The 19,927-nt window shown below is 47.0% G+C and overlaps 1 protein-coding gene across 2 annotated transcripts; it reads left to right on the forward strand.

Annotated features, from left to right (window-relative positions):
* Positions 1 to 596: 596 nt before the first annotated feature.
* PPP1R10 (protein phosphatase 1 regulatory subunit 10) lies at positions 597 to 17,087 on the forward strand. Of its 2 annotated transcripts, XM_082848795.1 has the most exons (20): positions 597 to 1,269; positions 7,559 to 7,677; positions 8,357 to 8,443; positions 8,590 to 8,725; positions 9,141 to 9,192; positions 11,223 to 11,300; positions 11,449 to 11,622; positions 11,829 to 11,934; positions 12,035 to 12,147; positions 12,637 to 12,737; positions 12,977 to 13,124; positions 13,199 to 13,357; positions 13,460 to 13,706; positions 13,869 to 13,932; positions 14,038 to 14,232; positions 14,387 to 14,462; positions 14,692 to 14,805; positions 14,971 to 15,633; positions 15,876 to 15,917; positions 16,178 to 17,087. In XM_082848795.1, the coding sequence occupies exons 2-20, from the start codon at positions 7,571 to 7,573 to the stop codon at positions 16,222 to 16,224; spliced, it is 2,709 nt and encodes a 902-aa protein (XP_082704921.1). In that variant the 5' UTR covers positions 597 to 1,269; positions 7,559 to 7,570; the 3' UTR covers positions 16,225 to 17,087. The 2 variants fall into 2 exon arrangements, with proteins under 2 accessions (XP_082704921.1, XP_082704920.1); XM_082848794.1 differs by having other exon boundaries at positions 15,876 to 17,087.
* The last annotated feature ends 2,840 nt before the right edge of the window (positions 17,088 to 19,927 follow it).

Consider the following 19,927-nt stretch of genomic DNA (forward strand, 5'->3'; position numbering starts at 1 on the left):
GAAGCGTGAAAGGGGAGCTGTAGGGAGAGGCCAATTTCAACTGCGTCACTATCGAATTCGGCCTCAAAATTGCATTTTTGCTGAACCAGCCAGTACGACTCTTAGATCGCATTCTTACAGTTTGTATTTTAAGCAATTTTGAAGTCGATTTTGACCGAGATCCTCTCACTGCGCATGCGCCGGTCCGATTCTACCAACCCTTGGTGAGAAATGATCTCGAGGGCGGAAGTGGTGGAAGCAGAGGAAAGGGAGGTGCTAGGCCGCTAGGTCAAGCGCACGCTTTCGGGGGCCAGGAAGGAGGCGGAAGAGGGTGCCCAGGGGAAGGGACTGAGCGAAGGTTAAGGCAGGATAGCCAATCAGCTGGCGAGTTGTCTTATTGGTTGCCCAATGAATTCACGCCCCGCGCACAGTCTCTCGCCGCAAGGGCGTTTCACTAGCACGTTTGGGCGCGTTGGGCGGTGTCCGGATATAAAAGACTCAGCCCGAGCGGGCAGCCGCCATTCTGGGGTTCGTTTAGAGGTAAGTCTCGGCGTTTTGTTGGTTGGAGGGTAAAATTTTACTGGGACAGTTGGCCTAGGAAATGGGTTAGGCGAGGGCTCGGTTGAGAGCCGTGACTCTTTTTAAGCGGCTGTGTTCGGGATGGGACATGGAGGTGTTTGGGGACAACAAAGATTGTACTTTTGGGTGTTTAAGAGCAACCCATACTGATTATATCTTTCTCCCTTGTGTTCCTTTTATCCCAGGTTTGAATTTTCTCGGAGAAAGACGGGCCGGCCACGAGGAGAAAAGAAACAAGCCGCAGCAACATCTAAGCCCTTGAAAGGATCCTGAGAGGGGGGAAAGGGAAAACAGCAGCCACCAGCCCAACCACTTGTGTCTTCTGCCCCTTCCCACCTATCTTGCCCACCCCACCAGCCCACGCTGCCTGGGACTTGAAATCTGTGGCCGAAGGACCGTCACCACATAACTTCAAAAATAATCAACCACCCTCCCTTCCCAAACCCACCCAAATTCACTCATCCAGCGTTTACTTTTTTTAATCCACTCAGAACTTTTTTTCTACGACCCCCCCTCCCTGCATGGAGTTGGGTGGGGGGAAAATGAATACTGAGTTGGCCTTTATTTTTTTTAAGGAGACTTTTTGATCCAATGAGGCCCCCCAAATAATTGAGTTTTGGGTCCTGGTTGGTTGTTTTATTTTTTTTCTCCAAAATTTTAACCCCCTCCCCCCCTGAGCCCGAGGTGCTGACGTCGCAAAAAAATTGGATAGTAAGTGTCGAATTTTCAAAAACCAGCCTTGCAACAAGAAATCAACGTTTCCCTTTGTGAAACCAAAAATAATGAGAGGAAGAAATGAGACCGTAGAACAAATAGAGAACTGGAGAAGGACCGATCCGGTCACTTAATCTCCATTAAAAAGGGCCTTTGGGTCTAAACAGTGTTCTCTCTCCCCTACCACCTGCCTCTTCCCTGCTCTGCTGCAGGCTAGGAGAGGGTGGAGGGAGGGCCCGCAACTTAATATTTTGATGGTTAACCCTTGGTAATCCAGCCAATTTCCAGACTGCCAAAGCCATAAGTGTTTGCTTTTTATAAGGAGGTATGGTTACCTTCCTCTCGTTAGCAGCAGTCTTCAAAAGGGTTAATGAGCTCACATACAAAAGATGGTGGATTTTGTGGCCCAGAAGTCCCACTTCTTTGTGTGTGAGACAAGCAGGGCGCCTTTCAATTTGCCAGATTAATAAGCAATCTGTACATAAAGATTGCAGGGTAAGGAGATGGGCAGAGAGAAATAGGTGGCTATGACTTTTTAAATGATTGTTAACTCTCAATTTTAATGTAATTTGTTTGGGGTATATTTGTGTGGTTAATACAGGTGGCAATCTAGGAATAAAGATTGCAAGACACTTAATTCAGGGCAAAATATAATCTTAGTGCCAATACATACAAGATAATAGTTGGGGAGGTAAAGAATGTCTTGTAATTGTTGCAGATTGCGTAGGTTATTTAAAAGCAAAAAAAAGTGATTAACATTTTAATTTGATACTTTTTGGTGGGGGGAATACAGTTAAGTAGAGGGTGGAAAGGTTGGGGAAATGTGGAATTCAGGAGTATAATTTTAAAAGCCATTTAGTGCAATTGAATGCTAGCTTTCTAGAAGATTTGTGTCGTTAAAAGGAATTTTTTTCTTCCCTGCTTCAATATGGCGACTTTCTTTGTCCTTTTGTCTTCCAAGCGGCGTTGCAGGTTGTGTCTTGACCCATTTTTCTCCTGTCCTCCCACCTCAACCCTGTTTGTTGAGAGGGGTCCAAGTCCTCCCCCCTTTCCCTTTATAGGGAGGATGGGGGTGTTCGACAGTAGCAGGTTGAACCTCGATTGCAAATTCAGTTCTTCCCCCCAGAAAATTGTTCTTTTTAATATTTTAATTGCTTTTATTTTCACACTGCTCTTATTCAAAGTAGGTCAAAGACTATTCAGGATGGGGGCTGCTTTTTGTTTTTTGTTTTTTTTTACTAAAAGGTTTTTTAATGTAGAAAGCTACCGGCAGAGCCGGCATAGCTTTTTAAGTTTGAGTTCTCTTCTCCGTAACAAGATGGCGTCCCTGCCTTGTTGTTTTTCTCCCCCTTTTGCCATCCAGAGCTTAGGGCCGCCCTAGAAACTTGGTCAAGGGGGAGGAGCAGCATTGAAAGGTGATGTAATCAGCTTTCTTCCTCCTTTCTCCACCCTCTTCAAACTCCACCCCGAGCAGATGCCTTCTGGACTCTTGTGCACGCTGCTGCTAGACAGGAAAAGCCATTTTCCTTATTTTCTTTATAACCTTTTATAGCCGTTATCTTAAAAGGAAAAAAGCTTATAGGAATTAGGTCTTGAAGCTGTCCGTCTCCTTGGGCAGCTCTAGTTTTTGTATTTAACGATCCCGAGTCTGTTGCTTTTATTTTCACCTTCTTTCATCACTACTGCTTGGAATTTTTCCCCGCTTCAGTTGCCAGGGGTGGAAACCAGTCAAACAGCTGTACTTTAGGGCTGGAAGCTTTTGAGGGGAGTGTGTGTGAGCGTGTGTGTGTCTTATGTGTGTTGGGGGATACTGGAGGAAGACACAAGGACTTGTGGATGAGTAACTGGAATAGACAACTGGGGCCTAATGACACTGAAATGTGCCGTTTCTGCTCAGGAATCAGTCCTTGGGCCTCTTGGCATTTGGTCGCTTTGTATGATGAGAATCTGGGGGAGAGTGGGTACTTTAGGACTTTCTTCTAAATCGCCCTTATTCCCGCCTCTGGGTTTGGGGGTAAGCTCTTTGTGTTCAGTGCTGTATCACGTTCTCCAGTTGCTTAGCTCCTGTACATTGGTACTAGGATGAGAAGTGAATCTTTAGGAAAGGAGGCGGCAGTTGTAAACTCAAGGCAGGGGGATTCAAGCTACGGTTTCTGGTAAGCAAAACCTTTCTGGTATTACATTTCAAAACCTTCATTTCTTTTTTCCAAAGAGCCACCCTTTTTGAATTTCTTTTTCCTTCCCTTCTGAAAGAAATTCCTTAAAAACAATGGGGAAATAATGTCCTCTTCGTTTTTCCACTTGTGCAGTGCTGTAGCAATTGGTGCATGTTTGAAAGCCATGCCCTACCTGAGGGTGGTATTGGGTGTCCTCTCCCTTTCTTACCTTTCTTCTTCCAACTTTTTCAAAATCAAATCTTTATCAGACTCTCCATATACTTTTCATTTTTTAAAGTCCTGCCGTGAAGCGTGAAGGTTCTAGGCAGAATTGGAAAGCCATTTTGTACAACTGTTCTGTGGTGACTTGGTGAGACTTTAGGGCTAATTTTCTACTGGGTATGGATTCTCAAACTATTACTTGTGGATTGGATGGGAGGGCCTCTTCCACATGTCCTACTGACCACAAGTTTTTTATCTTTTAAGCAGTTTGCCATGTGCCTCTGCAGCATACCTTCCTTGGGAGCTGAACGTTCTACCCACTGGGGTTCCTGAGCTCTAGTGAGCAGGGGATTATAATAAAGAAGATCTGCATTAACATGGGAGATGGGAAAAAAGGTCTTCTAGGGAAACCACATCCATCCAGAGAACGTCGGAGAACCTGATCCTTGTAGTTTGTGGCCACAGTTCTATCCTGGGATCCTGTCCTATGAGGGCAGGGGTGGGGGGTGACTTTACACCCTTATTGAAAGGCAAATAAGCGTTTGGGAAGGGCATGTGCTACCAGGTTTTGGAGTGATTTTGAGGGGGGGCGGCTTACTACTTGAAGAGAGGTGCGACCCTGTGAACCACCTGAGAGACATAATTCAGTCCACTCTGGAGTCAGACTAGGAAATGCCTCAATTACCGTGGAAAGGAAGGGGGGAATGTAAGCTACAAAGCACTTCATTTCCAGAAGTGCTAAGACCTCTAAGTGAAGGTAAACTTGGACAGACACCTTCCTCCTTTGTTAGAAGATTGTTGTGATTGTTTTTAAACTCGCCTAGAATTTTTGTCCTGAACCAATTCAGTTCTGTTTCATTGGTGATGGGTATGGAATAACTTTAGCCAAGCTAGATATTTTTCACCTTATTTATTTTGGAGGCAGGAGTTGGTGTCACTTCTGGACTTAATTTTATCTCTGGTAAGAGAAAATTCCCCGGTGCCTTGTGTCTGCACGTGTCTGCCAGCAACATGCTCCATAAGGAGAGCCCAGCTTTAGGACAAGGTGGAGATGACGCCAGGGGTTGCTTCCCCACCGCCACCCCGTATGTTCTGCCTTCAAGGAAATTAAAACATATCATGCCCTGGATTATTTTTGGTTTCAGAAAGCTTCCTTAAGCTTTCGTTCCAGGCTCCAGATATGTTAATGACAATTGGTCACTGCCCCTCTTTCCCTGGTAAAGTCATTTGCCTTTTCTCCTGTAGGGCTGTGCCGAGAATTTAGGCTCTTCATTCCTTTCCACTTGAGTGCCTTGGAACTTCTTTCTAAACGTAATGACTTCAAAATACGGAAATAGGTTGTAAAACACTTGGGGTCCTTAATTTTAAATGAGTGAAAACTAATCTGCCTGGAGGAAGCCGTCATGAGAAAAACCCCTTACATCTTAAAACCACGTGATTGGTGCTTGTGAGACAAAATTTATAGTTTTGTTAATATATTTCCAGAATGTACATAATAGGAAAACTGCAGTGGAAAATGAATATTTAACATTTCTTCTGCTTTGTCTTCTAGTTTTCCTTGACTGTTAATGTCTTTTATTCTTGCTGCTTGTGAATGGGGAATTAAAAAGTTGTCCCTGGGTCCCATTCCCAGCAGAAGGCACTGGACAGAATTTAGCTGTGTACTCGCTGGTTTCTTTTCTCTCTGAAGATGGTTATTCTCTCTTGTCTGCTGCCCTCTTAAGCAAAGGAACATTTGAGCTCAGGTGACAATTTTTGTTTCTGAAGGAAGTAGGGGGAGCAGGCCTGTTGACTTAACTGGTAGTTGGGTATGCAAAAGGGACTTTTCCAAGGTGCTGTGTATTCAACTGGGTTTGAATCTGAGGGGCCAGCTGTATTTAGGGGACATTGGTTGGAAGTGAAGTTAGTTTAATTGAAAGCTTTTGGTCAAATTGCGTATATTTTCTTTAACTGATGATATATTTTACTATTTTGGATTCGCTCATTGCTGTTCCAGTCTCCAGCAAATGGGAAATCTATTTTGTGTATCCCTTAATTGTATTTCTGTCCTTACAGTGTCTGTACTTCACTTTATAGTGTCTTACTACATGGGGAAAATTCCTTTATCCCCATGTCTGTCTCTCTGTGTATAAGAATCACCACACTTAAGTGGATTTGGCCTGTGGACTTCTAATTTATCTGGTATTGGACTTGAATGTTTTTTCCTCTGACCTTAGGTTCTACCTGTCCTCGTGGAGATTCCAGGGCAGCAGCAAAGCACAGTTAACCCAGACTTGCTCACCTCTCAGTATTTCTTACCTTACCTCCTCTCCCTGTATTCAACCCACAGGTTATGGTCTCAGGAACCAAGTTCCCCCCATGCCTCTGCCTCTTCTTGGCCTAGGTTGTTAGACCGTGTAAATGTAGAAATTTATTGACTTTTTTATTGTGAGAATTAAAAGGTTGAAAGTGTTATGCTTGTTTTTCTCTGTTGGCTTTAGAACAAATAGAACTAATTAACATGATCTTATAAGGAACCTGTTTTCTGCAGAAAATGTAATCATCTTTGTAAAACACTGATTTTTTCCCACCCTTCTGCCTGGCTCATGTGTTTCATCTCTGTACTAGATGCGGGATTCAGGAGGCTTTCTTCTTGCCTGCTTCCTACCCAGTGTTCGTCTTATTTCCCAAATGTCGATATTACTAAGGTGGCTTTCTTTTCTGCTTCTCAGAAGCCAATGTTTAGAGGCATTGTGGATAAAAATCCTAATCAGAACCATATTGATTCTAAATTACCTCTCTCAAACTTCAGTTCTGGCCTAGAAATTGTTTCACGTGTCTCTGTCCCGTAACAGCTGTGTTCAGCTTTTAATTAACTCCTTTTCTAACCTAGTCTAAAGCAGCTACTTAAAATTTAATGGCATTTTGCCAGCTTCTAGTTTTATTTGTTCCATTCTTTTTGGCTCCATGGTTTCTAATTTCAGGCTCTCCTTGGGGATCTTGGGTGGTGTTATGATTTAGGAGGGACTAGGAGTCAGATTCGCATCTTTGCTTTTGAAACCACAAACCAATCTTGCCCTTAACTTTGAAACAATAAAAACTCATGCAGGGTTTGGTTAATGAGTGACATTTTTTCAAGGCTTAGGAGGACCTGCTTGATTTTCTTTGCTCCATTTGTCTCTCTTTCTGGGAGCCACCCCTAACTCCCATAGGTGAGAGGTTCTGTTTTCAAGTTTTGTTTCCTTCTCTTTTCACCTACAACTTTAGAAGATTGTCTACTGGTGCAAGCAGAACATATCCTGCTACCTTTGGCAGTTGACTTTTTTTTTTTAATAAGCAGGTTCTTATTAGTTATCCATTTTATACATATTGATGTATATATGTCAATCCCAATCTCCCAAGCGGTTGACTCTTCATGGGCTAAGATAGAAAGGAGTTGACTCTTGGAAGACAGCCCAACATCCATGATTGGCCCAGTTCTTATCAAGCAATAGGTTTGGTATTTTTTTTTAAGCTCGATTCATTAGCAACTAAGGGGAAATGGGACCTGATAAGCAAAAATGACTTGGAGAGTTGAGTGTTTGTTTTGGGAATGTGAATCTTAGCTCTGATACAATCTGGTGAAGTTCAGCTGTCCTGGGAAGGATGTAACTGGGAGCGAGAGGAGAAGTGCTGCCTCAGTCCTCCAGTCTGACTGTCGTCCCCTTCAGTCATGTATTAACACAGTGCTTCACTTGCCAGGGCTGTTTTCTCAGTAGGGACAATTGTCTGTGTTGATTTTTCTTACCTAGATAATGGTGAGTGCAGTTGAATGTAGATTAAATAATCACTAATAATTTGTCAAACAGAGATAGAATTTATTAGAGGGCAACTGCGGCTGTCCTTGCCACCCATTTATTCTGTGGGTTTGTTTTATCCTCTTATCTTAGAAAACCTCGATCATGGGTTCGGGTCCCATAGATCCCAAAGAGCTTCTCAAGGGCCTGGATAGCTTCCTTAACCGAGACGGGGAAGTCAAGAGTGTGGATGGGATTTCGAAGATCTTCAGGTGAGTCTGTACCCTTTGAATTCATTGTGAGTGGAGAATATTTTGTGTTGTAATATGACTGTAATTAAGGTAGATAGCAAAAAGTGTTCCCTAAGAGGAATGGGAGTCAGTGGAATAGGATTCAAATCCAATTATGTTAGAACTAGTGATAGGAAAAGATGACCCCTTGGTCCCCGGTCATTACGGCATCTGGATATTTGGAGATCCACAGTCCCAAGGGAAGGAAGGAAGCAAGCAGGAGTGTCAGGTGACAGGATTCTTAGTTCTGTTTTGGGTTGCATTCTGCATGCTCCAAATGTCATTTTCCTTCAGGGATCCTCAAGTTTTCCAGGAGAAAGCGAGTGACTAAGCCAGTCCGAAGAGATGGTAGTTGAAGGCTAGGCCTCTTCACCTGGAAGCAGAATCAAATGTGTCCTGTGGGTTAGAGAAGCAGTGACACTTAAACCTCCTCAGATCGGAGACTTCAGTGCATCTCCTCCATTGTGTTCCATCCCTCTGGGTGTTTCCACATCAATCCTGATCCACCCCATCCTCCTAGGGGCCTGTGTGATCCCCCCACACTGTAGCGAAGTCCCAAGTCATCAGGGATCTCGAGGTACTCCCGCAGATTAGAGACGTCTGCTCAAAGAAGAGGTGCTTTCGGGCTGCTTCATTTCTAACCTTGACTTATCTCTTACAGTCTGATGAAGGAAGCACGAAAGATGGTGAGTCGATGCACTTACTTGAACATTCTCCTGCAGACCCGTTCACCAGAAATATTGGTCAAGTAAGTGGGGACTTGGGTGGCTGGGTACTTAGAAGGCGGGGGGAGGTGAGGCACGGGGTTCCTGGGTTATTGCTGGGGGACTAGGAGGGTGGGGTATACTCCCAAGACCCAGGAAGGGCATCACAGAGCCTCCTCCCTGCCTGCAGGTTTATTGATGTTGGTGGTTACAAGCTTCTTAACAATTGGCTGACATATTCAAAGACAACCAACAACATTCCCCTCTTGCAGCAAATTCTACTGACCCTGCAGCACCTACCACTCACTGTTGACCATCTCAAGCAGGTACCTTCAGTCCTTACAACCCTGGTTCTTCCTTTTTGGTTTAGGCTAACAGATGAAAAACTCATATTGACTCTGATGTGGCTACAGTCTTGGGCCTGTGAGGTAGAATGGTAGAAAAAAATAGGAGTTTGGAATCAAGATTTGGTTCAAATTTATGTCCTTTAATAGGTGTGTGACGTGGGGCACTTATATATCTGAGCCTCAGTTTTTTCATTTGTAAAATGGGAATGGTTGAACCTACCTAAATGGGTTGTTTTAAGGAGTAAGACTACATCTCCAAGGGCTTTGTAAGAGAGAAGGTCTATCTCAGTGTTAGTGGCTGTTAAGAGATTGTGCGTTTGTGGGAGTGGTTAGCTCTGAGTGGGCTGCTTTTCCTTCTGGCACTTACCATCCTGCTGCTCCCTTCCTTTCGTAGAACAACACAGCCAAACTGGTGAAGCAGCTGAGCAAGTCAAGTGAGGATGAAGGTAGGGGCCAGTCCTTTCCTCTGTGTCCTGGGCCTTCTTCCGTTACTTCCACTCAGTTACCTTCATTTCTTAAGATCTCTTGGTGTAAAAGCCATACACTTAAAATTCTTTGGGGGAAATAGTGTCATCCTAGAATGTCTCGTCATCATTTACTTCTGTTTCTCTAAATATCAATAAATAGAGCATATTCTGGGACCCTCAATGTCTATTTTCCTAACAACAGGTATGCTCGTTCTACCAATAAACACCCTGCTGTAGGGCATGGGCAGAATCCTGACTCCTGGAGTATATCATAGCTTTGATAGCAACAGATTTTTTCCTTTGTTAAGACAAAGGGTTTTGGAGCTCCTGGCAAGGGCCATACAGTTCTGGCTTGAAGACAAAGCCTGGCTCCAGAAAGTCACAGGCTTTTCTTTAGAGAAGAAAAAGGTTTATATCCAAGAGTTAACCCAAAAGTTTTACACCCAAGGCATAAACCAGTGAGCACAAGACGCTGGTTTCCCGCAAGTGAGCAGCACTGTAGCAGAGCCGATCCCCGCTCTTTGTCTCTGGGGAATGGTATGCTAGGTCCCTTTGGAAAGTTTAGCTAGAGGAGAAAACACTGGGAACATTTTCCAGGATAAAGGATCACGATTTTATTTTAACTCACAGTATTGTTTAAGTGAAAAACATTCCCTAGCTTTCCGTTCTTTTAGTTGTATTAATTCTGTTTTTAGGTCCTTTTATATAATGAGCACTTCACTGTTTTTCTGACATCTCAGAGTAGCTTTGTAGGATGAACTGTAACACAGAAGATCCCATTAAATCATTGCCTATCTTTTGTTTCTTCACTGAGGTATATTGGTCCTTGTTCCAGCTGGCTTAATTGTGTTGCCGTCTTTGAGTATAGGTTTAATTATTATTCTGTGCTTCCTTTAGATACTGAAATTTGTACATTCCTTATTGACTGTAGTTAAGTTTACTGGACCATAGATAGTATCGATTGCTTCAAAGAGGTTTCAGGATATTCCCCCACTGGGCATTGGGGTTCATATTGCATTAGGTATAGGAGTTGGCAGTTGTGTGACTGTTTTAAAAAGTTAAGTTTTAATATTCTACAACAATTTCATTATTAAATCAGCCCATAGTGGAAATGTTGGCAAGAAGAGAGGTCCCGTAGATAGATTTTATTTGCCAAGTACAGAAGGAAAGAGCTACAAATGCATTTTTCCATATATTTAGAAATAAATTCTGTTTTTTATCTTTATATTCTCTGACCATCTTTTTTCTCTAGATAAACTCTGCTTCCTTCATCCTAAATCGGTTTGTTTTTAAGTTCTTTTTTCACTCTTGCAACATTTAATTGATTCTTTTAAGAGCTGTCATCACTAGTGACATCCTAGGAAAAAAGTTTCCCTAGAAAATCTTTTTTTTACGAGGATCTAAATCTGCCTCCTTGAAATTTTTAAAATCTGGTAGCCCTTTGGATACTTGAACCCCTCTGCCTTTCTCCTTATTTTATTGTAATAAGTGGTTAAGGGAAGAGCATAGGCACTAGGTTCATTCTGCCATCTTCTAGTTTTGTAACTTTAATCTCCATGCTTCTGTGTCTTAAAGGGAGATTAAAAATGTTCAGGTTGTGGGCTTCCCTGGTGGCACAGTGGTTGAGAGTCCGTCTGCCGATGCAGGGGACACAGGTTCGTGCCCCAGTCCAGGAAGATCCCACATGCCGCAGAGCGGCTGGGCCCGTGAGCCATGGCTGCTGAGCCTGTGAGTCCGGAGCCTGTGCTCTGCAACGGGAGAGGCCACAACAGTGAGAGGCCCGCGTACCGCAAAAAAAAAAAAAAGTTCAGGTTGTAATAACAATTACATGAGATGTATGCAAAGCACCTGGTGTAGTTTTTACAACATACTTTAATAAATGTTCCTTCTTTTTGCCCCCCCCGCCCCACCCGGTGGCATCAGGGTTGAAAGTTATCTGAATAGAGGAAAATTCCATGATTCAGTGTATCTTACATTATTTAGGCATTTCCCCTTTCTCTCACCTGCAGAGCTCCGGAAATTGGCCTCAGTCCTTGTTAGCGACTGGATGGCTGTGATCCGCTCCCAGAGCAGTACCCAGCCTGCTGGTAAGCAGCTAGGCCCTTTATCCCTTGTATTTCTTTCTTTCCCACTGGGATGTGGCCTTCCGTGCCCCTAACCTGCTTTTTACCTCTGACTGACAGTCTTTCTCTTTATCTAAATAAAATCCTTTTCTGCTCTGTTTTTCCACAACAGAGAAAGATAAGAAGAAACGGAAAGAAGAGGGAAAGAGTCGAACCACCCCTCCTGAGCGACCGTTGACTGAGGTGAAGGCTGAGACTCGGGCTGAGGAGGCCCCGGAGAAGAAGAGGGAGAAGCCCAAGTCCCTCCGAACCACGGCGCCCAGTCACGCCAAGTTCCGCTCTACCGGTAAGGCTGCCGTCTGGCCTCTGGAGTGTCTGTGGGTAGGTGCACAGCCCGGGCCTTATGGTGGAAGAGTTGGACTTAATGGTACGATAAATCTGGAGAGTGGGTGGAGCATTGTGGGAGTTTATAGGGCTTGATGAAGGTTAAGGGAGGAAGAGTCAGGAGAGTGTGGAGTGAGTCCAGCCCCAACACCATGTCTTCTCCCCCAGGACTAGAGCTGGAGACCCCGTCTTTGGTGCCTGTGAAGAAGAATGCCAGTGCAGTGGTGGTTTCTGACAAGTACAACCTTAAACCCATCCCCCTCAAGCGTCAGAGGTATGGACCATGTTCTTGGTTTTTGAATGGGTTGGGTCTGTGGACATGAGGGGAAAAGAGGGGGCAGGTCAGGTGTTGTTGACCAGTCCCTTTCTAACAGTTCCACAGCCGCCCCAGGAGATGCTGCACCCCCTGCAGAGAAGAAATACAAGCCACTCAACACAACACCCAATGCCACCAAAGAGATCAAAGTGAAGATCATCCCGCCACAGCGTGAGTCTAAAGTGGGGGGATGTGCTTTGAACTGAGAGCAAACTTTTTTTCATGGAAATGAAGCGTTTTCCTCCATTTTCATCTGGTTTCTTGGTGTCCTTTAATGTTTACTCCCCTGGAACTCCCTTCCTAGGAGTCCTTGATAGGATTGCTTAGGAGTGATTTTAGAGATGAAGTAGGGAGGCGTGCTGTTCAGTGACTGGTGTGTGCGCTCCCAGCCGTCACGTTCATGGAGGCTGACTTTGTCACTTACCTGAGCTCTGATTCCTATCCAAAGCCACGCTTGCCTGCCTTTAAAAGAAAGATAGAATAATGACAAGGATTTCTTGTGTGAATCCTCCTACATATGCTTCCTGGTCACCTTGAGCTTATTGTGTCCAAAGTTGAGGCAGGGTCTCTATTGGCCAATTTTCTGCCCAGATTTTGTCTATAGGAATAGCATTATTAAGGAGGTCTGATGATTCCATTTTATGCTCTTTTCTTTTGTAGCTATGGAGGGCCTGGGCTTTCTGGATGCGCTCAATTCAGCCCCTGTTCCAGGCATCAAAATTAAGAAGAAGAAGAAGGTGCTGTCACCCACAGCTGCCAAGGTATGGGTGCTGTGCAGTAGGTGCCAGTGACCAGGTAGAAAAGGTACAGGTGAAGGAAGGGCCCAGCAGCTAGGATGCTCGGGGAGGACAAGAGTTGTGTCTCAGATGTAGACTGGTGGCAGAGTACTGTTAGAGACAGTCTTCCTTTATAGGAACTGTTAGGGGATCTTGCCAAGGACCCTGGACTAATTGCCTTGCCTTTCCTGTCAGCTCATTAACTTCTTTTTCTTTCACAATAGCCAAGCCCATTTGAAGGGAAAACGAGCACAGAACCGAGCACAGCCAAACCTTCTTCCCCAGAGCCAGCACCTCCTTCTGAGGCTATGGACACAGAACGTCCAGGGACCCCAGTTCCCCCTGTTGAAGTCCCAGAGCTCATGGATACTGGTAAGTCTAGAAACTGGTTCAGGTTTCGGGGTTTTCTGAAAGGAAGGATCTGCTCTGAAACTACTTGTTTACAGCCTCTTTGGAGCCAGGAGCTCTGGATGCAAAGCCAGTGGAGAGTCCCGGAGATCCTAGCCAGCTGACCCGGAAAGGCAGGAAGAGGAAAACTGTGACCTGGCCTGAGGAGGGCAAGCTGAGAGAGTATTTCTATTTTGAACTGGATGAAACTGAACGAGGTTAGAGATCCAGTTTCCTCTATAGTAGGTGGGGTATAGAGAGTTTAAAAAGGACTTGGTTGGGCTTACCTTCCCTCTTGCTTTTTTTCTCCTTGGCAATAGTGAATGTGAATAAGATCAAGGACTTCGGAGAGGCAGCTAAGCGAGAGATACTGTCAGACCGACACGCGTTTGAGACGGCCCGGCGTCTGAGCCATGACAACATGGAGGAGAAGGTGCCCTGGGTGTGTCCCCGGCCCCTGGTGCTGCCCTCACCTCTTGTCACCCCTGGAAGCAACAGCCAGGAGCGGTACATCCAGGCTGAGCGGGAGAAGGGGATCCTTCAGGAGCTCTTCCTGAACAAGGAAAGGTGAGCAGAATGGGGTTCACTTCCTGAGGTATTGAGCCCTTGAGGGGAACGTGCCCTGGGGTAATTAGAAGGGGGGTGGGGGTTAGGAAGAAAATCAAGGGCTTGAATAAATAATTTGACTGTCACGCTTTTTTTTTCTATCGCCTGCTGCATTCCTGACAGTCCTCACGAGCCTGATCCTGAGCCCTATGAGCCTGTCCCCCCCAAACTCATCCCCCTAGATGAGGTGAGTTATGTGGTGATGGAGGCTGTGCTTGACATTAATGCATCTTTCATGTGAGACTGGCTCTTTATCCTTGTTGGTCCTGATTGTTCTGTCCTGTCATTTCAGGAATGTTCCATGGATGAGACCCCATATGTTGAGACCCTGGAGCCGGGGGGGACCTGTGGCTCACCCGATGGGGCAGGCGGTTCCAAGTTGCCTCCTGTTCTGGCCAATCTTATGGGAAGCATGGGTGCCGGGAAGAGCCCCCAGGGTCCTGGAGGAGGAGGCATCAATGTGCAGGAGATCCTCACCTCCATCATGGTACGAGCCTCCCTCTTCTTCCCCACTGTCTCCATTTCTCCTTACTCCCGTTCTGCTCTCCTTCCCACTTGCTTTCTCCTCGGGCTCTCCCTTCTCTGCCGGGTGTTACCCTTATTCTCTGTTGACCTTGTCCCTTAATGACCTTGCCTCACAGGGTAGCCCTAACAGTCATCCCTCAGAGGAACTGCTGAAGCAACCAGACTATTCAGACAAGATCAAGCAGATGCTGGGTAATCCTCAGGGCCAGCCCCGGGGCCTGGGCGAGGAGGCCTGCAGTGGAATTGGGGGAGCAGGGGTATTGCCACTAGGCGGCAAGACATGGGAGGGGAAGACTGGACAGAGGGCAGTGCTCTGCCAGGTTGGTCTGAGGGGGTCAGCTGGGCACACCTAAGCGGGAAGACGTCATGCCGCTCTTCTAGAATCGTCTTGCTGACTGCTTCACTCCTTTTTCATTAACAGTGCCTCATGGACTCTTAGGGCCTGGTCCCATAGCCAATGGTTTCCCACCGGGAGGCCCTGGGGGCCCAAAGGGCATGCAGCACTTCCCCCCTGGACCTGGCGGACCTATGCCAGGTAGGTGGTGAGTGAGAGGTTAGAATGGGTTTGTCTGCTTGATTTCGGCCTGGTAACTGTACAGGATTGACCAAAGCCGGGGGTTGGTTTGGGTTGGGAGATGGCGGTCCCTGGGTGCAACAGGTAGCTGATACTGTCTCTCTCCCTTTTTTTTCCCCCCAAAAGGTCCCCATGGAGGCCCTGGGGGCCCTGGTGGGCCAGTGGGTCCACGTCTCCTGGGTCCCCCACCCCCTCCCCGAGGGGGTGATCCCTTCTGGGATGGCCCAGGTGACCCCATGCGGGGTGGCCCGATGCGTGGGGGACCAGGTCCGGGGCCATACCATAGAGGCCGTGGTGGCCGAGGCGGGAGTGAACCACCTCCTCCTCCTCCTCCATTCCGAGGGGCCAGAGGAGGTCGCTCTGGAGGAGGACCTCCAAATGGAAGAGGGGGCCCTGGTGGGGGCATGGTCGGAGGTGGTGGGCATCGTCCCCATGAAGGCCCTGGTGGGGGCATGAGCAGTGGCAGCGGACATCGTCCCCATGAAGGCCCTGGCAGTGGCATGGGCGGTGGGCATCGCCCCCACGAAGGCCCTGGCGGCGGCATGGGTGGTGGCAGTGGCCATCGTCCTCATGAAGGCCCTGGTGGAGGAATGGGTGCTGGTGGTGGACATCGGCCCCATGAAGGCCCTGGACATGGGGGGCCCCACGGCCACCGGCCTCATGATGGCCCTGGTCACCGAGGCCATGACCATCGAGGGCCACCCCCTCATGAGCACCGTGGCCATGATGGCCCTGGCCATGGCGGAGGAGGCCACCGAGGGCATGATGGAGGCCACAGCCATGGAGGAGGTGAGGATGCTCCCTGTCCCCCATATGGCTCTTGGTGTCCCATTACAACTTTTTGGGGAACGTCACTACCCCGGGTCTGCCAGGCAGAACATGAGGTCACCCCGTTCCCAGCATGCATGGCAGTTCCTTCCTTTAGCCCTTCCCCCAGGTCCCCAAGACTAGGTCTCTCTGACGGGTGGGATGAGGGTGGCATTGACCTCTTGGCCATTTCCTATCTAACTATTCCACCATCATTCCCACAGACATGTCAAATCGTCCTGTTTGTCGACATTTCATGATGAAGGGTAACTGCCGCTATGAGAACAACTGTGCCTTCTACCACCCGGGTGTCAATGGGCCCCCCCTGCCCTAGGGACCACCTGCCCACCCCACCCACACCCCTGTGGACTGCAGCCTTGCTCCTTCCACCCTTTTATGGCTTCTGTGAGGCCCATTTTCCCCTTTCCCCAGCTGATGAGGAGCCGGCCCCCTCAGTGCCCACCTGCCTGGGTTCTTGGGGGTTTTCGGATCACTGGTGCGCATTGATGTACATATTTTCCTCCAGTCTGGGGAGGAGAGAGACTGGACACATTCTGTACCCTGGACTGCTGAAGAGGAGACCGAGTTGGCTTCACTTTTTGAGATTTGCCCTTTATGCCAAGCGCCTCTCCAGTATTACCCTTTATGCCTGAGAACCTAAAGCTGGTTATCCTGGAGAACACCTCTACTCTCCTCTTGTGGGTCCTCCACATGCACACAGAACTCTGACACGGGATCAGCTGCACTTATGAAATCATCCCAGCCAAGTTCATGCTTCCTCGTGGGGTGGGGAGATGGTAAAGGGGTATTGTGTATCCCACTGCACTGAGAGGACTCAATCAGGCTGGATTTGAGTTCTGGAACACATCATCCCCACTCCTCCCGACACAGGCTTTACATTGAGTCCTTTCTCAAGTAAGACGTTGCAATCTTCCGTGAACACCCAAGTTTGCATCATGGGTCTGCTAGGTTCAATGATGGCAAATCCACATCGGCATCCGGTGAAAAGTTTTAGCTGGCATAGGTGAGGCCATTGGTGGTGGTCCACCCTTGCCTGCAGCTCATTCTGGAAATTAAAACACTTCAGTGAGACCAGCTTTTCATCAACTGAAGCCCGGCGTGCTGGGCATGCCAGTCACACTACACGCACTGCCTCTGGGAGTTAGCGTGCTCCTGGCCCCCACCTGGAACCTTGTGGGTGTGAGGCCTCCAGCTCCCTCCCTTGCCCTGTCAGTCAGCCACCTCTGAATCCCCACCAGGTGCCTTCCTGGGTGGATTCGATGAGATGACCTGCCCTCTCCCAGCCCTCCTTCACCTGTCTCAGCATCAGTTGTTTTCTATGAAAACAGTGGATTGGTTGGGTTTTGTGCAGGGTCTTGGGTTAGAGCCACAATGGATTTGAGGATGAGTATTTTCTTTTTTCTTTTGGTTTTGTATATTTTGTACATTAATAATAAACAGTGGAAAGAGAAGTATTTAACCCCTGGTGTTCCTGGACTGTTTAAAAAGAAAAAAGCCATTATCAGCTGTTGTTGAAAGTTCATTAATACAAACCTTTGTGGAATGTGGCTTTCAACCCTTCGTTGGTGTTAAGTGAAATACTGGTGAAGGAGTACTTTGAATATAAAACGCCATAGCTCGGGAAGGCAGAGCTCACAGATCACCTGAGCTGCAGAAGGTGCAGGCACATCCATTCTAGCTGATCCTAACAGCCCTGTGGAGTAGCTTAGGGAAGGGATTTATGTGAGGGTGGGCAGAAGGGAGGAGTAGGGAAGAGTGGCTGAAAAAGGAAAAATCCAAGAGCAGTTTCTGGGGAAGGAAGGAAAAATAGGTGGATCCTGCTTGTCCCCCAAAAAAGGGGCTCTGCAGGGTAGAGAGAAATAGGCCTGCTGCTAGAAGATGTAGGATCAAGATAATTTTTAGACCTTAAGGACAGGTATTGAGGGCCTAGTTGATGGAACAAGATTCCCAGCGGTGGGAATTCCCTGGTGATCCAGTGGTTAGGACTCAGCACTTTCACTGCTGGGGCCTGGATTTGATCCTTAGTTGGGGAACTAAGATCCTGCAAACTGTGCGGCATGGCCAAAAAAAGTATATTTAAAAAAAAGAAAGATTCCTGGGGAGACAGGAGGTTTTAGAGTCCAGAACATGGAGGGAGAGGATTAACTTTAAATAGGAAGCTCTGCTATTCTTGTAATCAGAAATTAGGAGATTACATTTTGGGGGGAGAGGGAAAGGGAGGTAGGGATATTGGGGTATAGGTTGAGAATGGTGGTTACCAAAGTTGCAGCGTTCCTCAGAATCATCTGAAGGGCTTTTAAAAGAGACTGGGGGTGGGGTTCAGCAAATTTTCTGATTCAGCAGGTCTGGGATGAATTCCGAGATTTTGCATATCTAACAAGTTCCCAGGTGTTGCTGACTGCTGATCTGGAAAACAATGAAAAGACAGTGCCCTAGAACACGTTTCTTGGCTGTTGTTTCCAGGATTGGCCACAAGAGGGCAGCAACTTCCTAAACCTCACAAGCCCCACCTACACTTAGGCCAGTGGTGCTAATTTTTCTTCCCTTTTGCCCCTTCTCTGGAAAGAGGGTGTTCAGTCAGCCTACTGTTGCTCTTCACACTCGGAGAGGTCCTGAAAAGATGTAATCTAAGGGCCAACCTAAGAGGTGAAATACCAATGAAGTACACAACTCAAGTGAAAAAAAGTTAAAAATTCTTTAACTTGGGCTTCCCTGGTGGCGCAGTGGTTAAGAATCCGCCTGCCAATGCAGGGGACACGGGTTTGAGCCCTGGTCTGGGAGGATCCCACATGTCGCGGAGCAACTAAGCCCGTGCACCACAACTATGGAGCCTGCGCTCTAGAGCCCGCGAGCCACAACTACTGAGCCTGTGCGCCTAGAGCCTGGGCTCTGCAGTGAGAAGCCACCACAATGAGAAGCCTGCACACTGCAACAAAGAGTAGCCCCCGCTCGCCGCAACTAGAGAAAGCCCAGCGCAGCAACGAAGACCCGACGCAGCCAAAAATAATTAAAAAAAAAAAATTCTTTAACTTGTGTTTCTTTCTTTCTGGTTCCATCTACTGCTGCTTCTCACCTTCTTCCCTCCACCTCCTGCAACAGGCCACAAGAATCTTTACAGAGAGCTTAATTTTTTCTATTTTAATTTAAAAATGAGTTCAGCCATTTTCTTTCAAATTCTCCATGAAAATCCAAATTACCTGTTACTTAGATTTTCTTTTTTTTTTAGGCAGGGAGATAGTTTGGGCATCTCATCCATTTCACTGTACCCACTGACCCATTTCTGTTTCTTTACCAAGCCTTGCAGGCACACCTCTCCCGACTGCTTCAGTTGGTCTGTTCTTCCTTTCTTATTCCATTTCCACCCCCATCCCTAAATAACCTATTAACTTTTGACTTTTCTGTCAACCCTTCCCCAAGCACACCAGTGCAGTCTCCAATTCTGAATCACCATTATTCTACTTCTCCCATTCCTGCTCCCAGGCAGTAAATATAATGTTGAAAACCCACAAAATCCTACCATCTTGGCCCAGTACAAATTACTAGCACTGACTCAACATTCACTGCTGCCTGGCAACTCCTAACTCCTCTCCCTTCTCTGGCACCAAATCTCCTGAGAAAGTGAGCCCCATCCTACGTGAGCACCATTTCCCCTTCTCTTCACCTGAAAATATGAGTCTACATTATCTCCTTTCCTTTCTTAGAGGAAGGAGGATATCTCCTCCTGCTCGCCTCTCCTGGCATCTCCTCTTCCTGTCTCCCTCCCACCCACCACTCTTCACCCAGCAGCCAGAGCAATTTTGTGAAAATGAAAACCAGGTCAATTCACACTCCTGCGTACACACTGCCTTCTATTACTCCTAGAACCATATCCCAACTCCCTATCAACGTTTATAAGACCCCACGTCCTGGCCGCTGCTCAAGCTCTAAGCTCAAGCCATGGTCCTGACCAAGTCAAGCTCTTTCCAGCTTCTGAGCCTCTGCACATTCTGGTGCCTTGCTGAAGGCTCTTTCTCACCCATCTAGTTGGTTCCTTCTCCACCTACAGGCCTTGGTTTTAATTAATGTCACTTCCTCTGAGAAGTCTTCCCTAATCACTCAAGCTAAAGGTGACCCCTACCCTTTCTCTCCTAACACCATGTTTCCTGTGACATGCTCCAAAGGCACCACTGAGTTCCTACCTTTGCACTTCTAACAAACTCCAGGTGATGCCGCTGCCGCTGGTCTAGGACATGCTGAGAACCACTGCCCTAGAGCA

Source organism: Leucopleurus acutus (assembly GCF_964270905.1).
Source record: "Leucopleurus acutus genome assembly, chromosome: 10".
Lineage (NCBI taxonomy): Eukaryota > Metazoa > Chordata > Mammalia > Artiodactyla > Delphinidae > Leucopleurus > Leucopleurus acutus.

Excerpts from the sequence above, each read along its gene's own strand:
- PPP1R10 (XM_082848794.1), top strand. The coding sequence starts at position 7,571 with ATGGGTTCGGGTCCCATAGATCCCAAAGAGCTTCTCAAGGGCCTGGAT. Across the intron at positions 14,463-14,691 it reads CAAGATCAAGCAGATGCTGG|TGCCTCATGGACTCTTAGGG; the intron begins GTAATCCTCAGG and ends TTTCATTAACAG. Across the intron at positions 15,634-15,875 it reads AGGCCACAGCCATGGAGGAG|ACATGTCAAATCGTCCTGTT; the intron begins GTGAGGATGCTC and ends TCATTCCCACAG.